This window comes from Nematolebias whitei, chromosome 7 (genome assembly GCF_014905685.2).
Source record: "Nematolebias whitei isolate Nwh7 chromosome 7, NemWhi1, whole genome shotgun sequence".
Lineage (NCBI taxonomy): Eukaryota > Metazoa > Chordata > Actinopteri > Cyprinodontiformes > Rivulidae > Nematolebias > Nematolebias whitei.
Window position 1 is genome coordinate 36839273 of NC_056504.1, and position 7330 is coordinate 36846602.

Below are 7330 nucleotides of genomic sequence, written 5' to 3' on the forward strand. Positions count from 1 at the left end.
TATATATATATATACATATATACATGGATACACACATATATAAAATCAGCACCTTTTATATCGATGAATTATTTTGATGGTATGGCTGATGTCCAATATTTATCATAACTTTATCGCTAATATCGGCCACTAACAATACCATGCTGATAATATTGTGCATCCATACTGAAAATGGTAGTGTTCATTATTTTCCATGTCAGAACGAATAAAATCATCAGATCTCAGCCAATAATTGGGTTATAAATATGGGAAAAACAACATAATTATGTCGCTTCGCTGTATAAGTCGCAGGCATGCTAATTTATCCAAAAAAATGTGACTTATACAGCGAAAAGTATGGTAATGTGAATCTAAGCCACAAATAATTAAAGTGGTTCTGAAGCCAAAACAGGGTCCAGCCTGGTAGATCTAATAAAGCGGCCGGTGAGTGTCATTTATGTGCCATCTGTTCAATTAGGTCCCAAATTATTTACATTTAGGACTTTGAGTAAAATTCAGAGAATATTTTTGGTCATGTTTATGCAGAAACGAGAATTTTCAACATGCGGTTACAAAAACATGTTTTGAATATTGCAAAAATCTGCCTCCAGAGTGTATAAACTGAAAATGACACTGAGATTTAATGATGTCTACTGAATCATTTGCCTCTTTGAGAGCAACTTCAGCACGTGATCGGAGATCGGAGCAAGTTTCCTGTAAACTCTGGAGTTCCCTGTGTTGAGCGGAAGCTGCATGGTCCAGCTGAGAACGAAGCTCCGACAGCTCGCTGGTCAAAGCTCCGACTCTGACCTGAAACAAGACAAAAAGAAGAACGAAGTGTAGCTCATCTTCCTTTAGCTCTGAGCTCCAAACACTACAATTAAAACAAGTTTGAATAAGAAATTAAACTCAGTTTTCTGCCTCTCAGTCACCTGTTCCTGCTCTTTGTAATGAGCAGCTTCTCTAGCCGTCCGCTCGGCCTCCAGTGTCACAGCTGACAGCTCAGTCTGCAGACCGGACACTCTGTCAGACAAAACCGCCTTCTCTACCTCTTTCAGTGAAAGAGCCTACAAAGAGGGAAAAAACCCTTAACACTAAGAGATCAGTTACGATCAGGATCTGAACACTCGGATGTAGACCGGACCTGCTGTTTCTCTGCCTCAGCCTGCAGCAAACACTGGTCTCGATTGTGCTGCAGAGTCCTCAGCTCCTCCTCCAGCTCCTCTTTTTCCCTCTTGGCTCTGTGGAACTGATCCTCCATCTCCTGCCTGAACTTCCTCAAAGCCGCTTCCTGCTCCATCTCCAAGCTGTGGCGTACAACTTCCTGTGCAGCAGAGCGGAGAAATAAAACACAACAGCTTCAACAAAACGCACTTTAAAAGAAAAGCAGATCTATAAGTGGTGTTGTAGGAAGCACCTTCTCTGACAGCAGTCGCTCCATCTCCTCCTGGTGCTCGGAGATGGCCTTCTGTAGAGCCTGCTGGGCCTCCAGCTGTGCAGCGTTCAGAATCTGAATCAAGGCCTGTTTGTCTCTGTCAGCCTGAGCTGCTGCGGTCTCACCATCTGAGCGAACTCTCTTCAGCTCAGCTGTAAACCCATCCAGGGAAACAAAACACGTTCAACCTTTGAGTTTTCACTCTGGAAAAGTGCAAATTGTTTACGTTCTGTTCGAAAGCCTTCTGCTTTCACACGGTTCCTGCTCGCAGCTCACCTGCAGCGGTCTCACAGCGGACTCGAAGGTTTTGGTTCTCCATCTCCAGCTGCTCCCTGCGGGACTCCACCTGAGCGAGCTGCTGCTGCACGTCAAAAACACTCGTTTCCAGGGACTCCCGCTCGGACCTGAAGGGTTTTATTTTGTTTCCAGACAGAAAAAAATGAGTGCATCTTTATTAATCAGTTATTTCAGTGTTTGTTTCTCATTCTCACAGGTTTAAGATTGACAAACATCAGGTCAATTACAGGTCAGTTATTGCATTTCAAATAAAAAAATTTCTGCTGGGCATCTGACAGAGAAGAGGCTGCAGCTCAGCTATAACCTGAGAAATTTATATAAGTTGTTTAAAGTAGGGCTGAGACTTTAATGTGTTCATTACTAATTAGAAATAATTATTTAGAAAAAAAAATGTGTCAAAAAATTAACTCTTTTCTCAGTTCCTCACTTTCTGGCACACCAGTAAAGCCGCTGCACACTGAAGCCTGATAGGTGGCAGAAAAGCACCTAAAGTTTGTTTGCCAGCCTCAAAATTACAACTGATACATTTATACAGTATCATAATAACACTTTTTTTATATGTATAAAATTAACCTTGAATGCTGCACATAGTAATTTACATAATGATTGTTTTTTTGTTGACAAAAATCATAAGAAAAACAGAAAAAAAGTTGAATAAAGTTACTTTTATCCTTTTAAATTAAAGAATGTAGGTCAGATAAGGAAAATTTCAATGTAACGTCCCTTAAAAAGTGACCAGAATTAGACCTGCCACGATAAACAATAAATCAATTAATCACATGACAAATGAAAATTATCAACCTCATTTTCAATTATCGGCTTTATCGTTTATTCGTGTCTCTCTCTTTCTACTGAAGACACTGGATGACAAAAGGCTCAACTCCGGTGTTCTTCACTGACCCCCCCTTTCTCTTTAAAATCTGTTTTAACCGTCCAAAATCACGTTTTTGGATCGTTAAAAGCAGCTAAGCTACGAGCTAAGCTAACAGGCCGACCTCAGGGTAAAAAACCTCCCTCTCGTCAAAGCTCCAAAATTCACGGTTAAAACCCGTGCCTTTGTGTAAAAAGTTGTTTTTCTCTGCAAAAAGAAGCTGAGAACTTGTCTACTGATTTTTTTATTAAAAGCTTTGTGTGAAAAATGCTATGCTAAAGAGCTCAAACCACACCAAGCGTCCACCATTTTGAGAACTGAAAAACAGGAAGTGACATCCCTACCATTTATCTTAAAGAGACACGCTGTTCACTCCCTCACTATCCATCCTTCGGTTCAAACCGTACAGCCATCAGGTGGTCGAAAAAAGGTACAACATGCAAAACAAAATAACCAACATTTCTTCTTAAATTTGACAATAATTATAATAATAATAAAAATGACTAATTATTGTCAAATTTCAAACAATATTATCGTTTATCGCAATAATTTCTGAGACAATTAATCGCCCTGCAAAACTTGTTATTGTGACAGGCCTAACCAGAATCAAACAACCAGTTTCTGTTGGGATAAATAAAAACTGAAATTGGCTCATTCATGAACCAAGAGTTTTATCCCACACACACCTGAAAGCAGCCACCTCCTCCGACAACGCTGCGTTTTCTCTCTCAGACGCCGCCAGCTGAACCAGCAGCGCCGCTTTGTCTCTGGACAGTTCTGCCCGACTGCGGCTGGCCTCCTCCAGGGCCGCCTCGCTCCTCTGAACCTCTCCTCGAGCCAAACTTAACTCTGAGTTCAGAGAAGTCACCTCACCACAAAGCTGAGGACGAAAACCAGACAGACACATCTGTCACCATTTAAACACTACTTCTATTAAAAAAAAGATAAATGTTTTTGGACTTTTAAAGTAAAAATGTGTCCAGACAGCAGCAGACACTGGATAACCTGTGTACCTGAGTGACTCTCTCCTGCAGCTTCAGCCTCTCAGCTCTGAGACCCTGCAGCTCTGCTTCCAGCCCTTCTCGGCTCAGCTCAGCCTCCTGCAGCGACTGCTGCAGCACGATGCGAGCAGAGTCCAGCTCCAGCCGGTCCTGCTCCAACCGGACTAGTTCGTCCCTGATGGTCAGCTTCTCCTGCTCCACCTCGCGTTTCTGAGCCTGCAGGAGAGACTTCTCCTCCTCGAGCTTCGAGACAGAGGGCAGAAAGATCAGGACTCTACCTTCGCCAATTAGTTTCTAAAAGAAGGTTCTTGTTCTCTTTGTTTTCAATTTTTTGTTTTTTGTTGTCTGATTAAAGTTAAAGGTCAATAAGTCCACAGCAATTCTGCAAAGTTGTGCAACTGTAGTGTGATAAAGAGACAAAACAGCAAAAGGACACTATTACCGTATTTTCCGCCGTAAACGTTGCACCGCCCTATAAGTCGCATCAGTCCAAATATGGCTAATAAAGTGGAAAAATCCATAAATACAGCGCTTCGCCGTATACGTCGCATCTATTATGCATCACCGCTGACGCGTCGCGTTTGTTACGCGTCACCACTGACAACTTGGAAATGTGGGCCGGTTTTGTGCCAAAAATCGATTGGCTGCCAAATGGCGGCCGCGGGAGCGTGAACAGGAGGACTTTAACAAGAATTTAACAATATTAACACTTAAAAACAATTATTAGTTTGCTCAAAATTATTGCAAAGGTGTCTCAGTCTAACTTTTGCCTAATAAATGCACTTTGACGATTAAATCAGCTGCATTTTCATAAGCCGATATGTGGAAACATGAACGCACAGAGGGTGACTCGCTGTCCATTTCTTTAACAAGCACCTAAAAACAATTATATGTTAGCTCGACATTATAACAAAGGTGCGTCTCAGCTGAACTTTTACTTAATAAATGCACTTCAATGGTCAAATCAGCTGCATTTCACCGGGGCGGTGCAGCGAAAAGAAGCTGATTTGATGGTTGCTCCAGGCAGACAACAGTGGCAGGCTGTGGCAAGCCGATTGTGTCATTAATAGCAACTTTTACCTATTACAGGATACAACGGCATGCCATACTGCTAGACTGCCATCTAGTGGCTGAAAATGGCAGTGTTCAATATTTTCTGTCAGAATGAATGAAAACGGTCATATCGCAGCCAAAAACTGGTTTTTAAATATGGGCAAAAAACAAATACGTCGCTTTGGTGTATAAGTCGCAGGGCATGTAAATTATGCAAAAAATTTTGACTTATAGGCCGAAAAATATGGTGGACAAGATCCAAGTTTATCCTGAGCAGAAGGGTTTTTGATGCTCAGCAGTCAGACCAGATCACCTGGAGGATGTAGGTGTTGAGGGCAGCTTTGTCCTGAGCCAGGGCCTCGTTCATGCTGCCCATCTTTGACAGGGAGTCCCTGAGAGCTGCCTCCTCCGACTGCAGCCTGCTGAGCTGCAGAGACAGCTCTTTGTTGCTGCTTTCAGCCTGAAGGGAAAGTTAGGATCAGATAAAGGAAGCAGACAGCACGAGAACCCAGAAGATCAAAACAAGCAGGTTTTTCTTCTCACTCGAGCCAGCCATGCGGACAGCTGGGTCTTCTCCTGCTCCAGCAGCTGCCTCTCAACCTCCCCCTGCTGATGAGTCTCCCTCACTGCAGACAACTCTCCACGCTGAGCCGACGCTCGGCTCTCGCTCTGATCCCGCTGCTTCTGACTGTAAGGAATCAACAAACAACATGAAACAGACCAGGAGCTAAATATATAGAGTGCAAGTGGTTTGTGAAAATAGTTGGGAGTGATCTGGATCTGACATTTTTCAGGATTCTTTGAACTTTGGATGTTTTTTTTTAATGTCCAGTGTTGGTACCTGAACATAGCACGAGAAAAGAAAACCAAACTACCGTCAATATCTACAGTAGATGAACTGTATCAAATTTATTAGCTAGGTGGTTACAAACTTACTATCTAGCTAGTCAGTACTTTAGTTAGTCAATAAAGATCTAACTTAAAGTAGTTGTTTTATATCAACACAACAAAGATTCATCTTTTGAGTTTTGGAGCCTTTTATATTTCTGAATGATTCACAGCTCAGAGAGAATCATTTAACAGAAAATGTTCCAGAAAACGAGCAAAAAGCAGCCAACATTAAAAAAATATATATATATGTGAATAAAGACATTTGGAAAGTGTCAAAAAGTTGTTGATCAAGATCTTCTTTAAAGATATGAAGCGAAATAAGAAGAAATGAAAGAAAACTCAAGACTTTTGCACAGTACTGTAAATGTACAGCATATAAATTAAAACTCGGACACAGCTTTTTCATACCTGCTAAAAAAGTTAGTTCACCTGCTAATTTTAAAGTTTTTGGGTTGAGTGAAGTTTTAATGTTACATAAAACCGTTTAAATTATTTGATATTTTATTAATTGGGTAAGAAAACCCACATCATCTAAACATCAGCAGGCGTATGTAAATGTTGGGTGAGCCTTCAGTTTCTTCTTGTGAGTGCCGGACGTGCTGACTGCTCTGAACTGTGTGGATTAATGTCAACACCACATTGGTTCAATCAGCAGAATTAGACGTCTTACATCCTCTGAGCCTCGGCCTTCACTCGCTCCCTCTCCTGAACGGCGGCCTCCTTCTCCTCCCTTTCGCGGTCCCGCTCTCGCTGTGCGGACGCCACGGCCAGCTGAAGCTTCTCGCGCTCCATCTGCAGGATCTGCCTGCTGCTCTCAGCCGCCTGAACCGACTTCTCCAAGTTCGTCTTCTCACTGCACGGACAAACCGCCGCGTCAGGATTCAAAACAAAACAGGACGCAGCGATGAGGAGCAGGCTGAGATCACCAACCTGACCAACATGTCCCTCTCCTGCTTCAGACGCTCCTTCTCCTTCCTAGCCGCCTCCTGCTCTCGCTGAGCTGCCTCCTTTTCCTGCTGCAGCGTCTGGTTTCGTCGTTCTGTGTCTTTTTTAGACAAGTCGGACTCTGAGAGCTGCTTTCGTAGCTGTTGCACAGAAGACTGAGCGGAGAGCAGACGGCCTCGGGCTTCCTGACACGACAATTAAACAGAACGTCGTGTTTATGCATCAACGTGAACAGAAACTGTTTTATTCTGAGGGGTGAACCTAATAAGTGTGGGTTTTAGATCATCTGCCGCTAAAAGGCAAGCAGTAATGTAAATGTCTCTGTTTTAGCAAAACATCTCACAAACCACCAGATTTTAATAAAACTTTCAGAAAGTAATCACTGGATGCACAGTATTATGGGCTCAAATTCCAGTCATAAATATTTTGCACGTGTAAAAAACATTTCTAACCTTGTAGAAAAGATTTGTATTTGTAAAAAAAACAAAAAACAACAACAATCGCAAGTTACACAACTTTTTTACGATGTTCTGTTTACAGATACAAATCCAAAAACTAGGTGTACAAATTTTGTCCTGGATTTTCCTCCTCTCAGCTGATTGGTCAATGTCATGTCAATCACACATTAAGGATCCAATCAGAGAACAGATGGGTTTGGCTGTAGACGCCTCTTTGAGCGGACTGGTGGTCGGAGCGTCCGCCATATTGAATGTGGCAGATCTGCAAGTCAACTAACAAGGAAACGGACTGAACTTCATAAAGCACCGTTCTACAAAGTGTTTTGAGTTAATTCCTGTCATTCACACACATTAATATATTTGGAAAACAAACAGGCACCAAAGACACTAACTTTTAACG

At 42.3% G+C, this 7330-nt stretch overlaps 2 protein-coding genes across 2 annotated transcripts in view; both read right to left on the bottom strand.

Moving 5' to 3' along the window:
- LOC119412804 (rootletin) overlaps nt 1-5012 on the bottom strand; it is a 5461-nt gene extending 449 nt beyond the window's left edge. Inside the window, exons 1-8 of the mRNA XM_037679838.1 lie at nt 4950-5012; nt 3596-3826; nt 3269-3462; nt 1691-1818; nt 1397-1566; nt 1124-1303; nt 912-1046; nt 646-789 (exon numbers count right to left, since the gene is read on the bottom strand). Of these exons, the coding sequence (XP_037535766.1) occupies nt 646-789; nt 912-1046; nt 1124-1303; nt 1397-1566; nt 1691-1818; nt 3269-3462; nt 3596-3826; nt 4950-5012 (1245 nt within the window). The remainder of the gene's footprint in view (nt 1-645; nt 790-911; nt 1047-1123; nt 1304-1396; nt 1567-1690; nt 1819-3268; nt 3463-3595; nt 3827-4949) is intronic.
- A 140-nt stretch (nt 5013-5152) lies between these two features.
- On the bottom strand, nt 5153-6657 carry LOC119412805 (rootletin; the record flags this gene model as incomplete). Its single annotated transcript, XM_037679839.1, is given in 3 exon segments — nt 5153-5324; nt 6198-6380; nt 6458-6657. Coding segments are annotated over 3 exon segments (366 nt in total).
- Between the last annotated feature and the right edge of the window lie 673 nt (nt 6658-7330).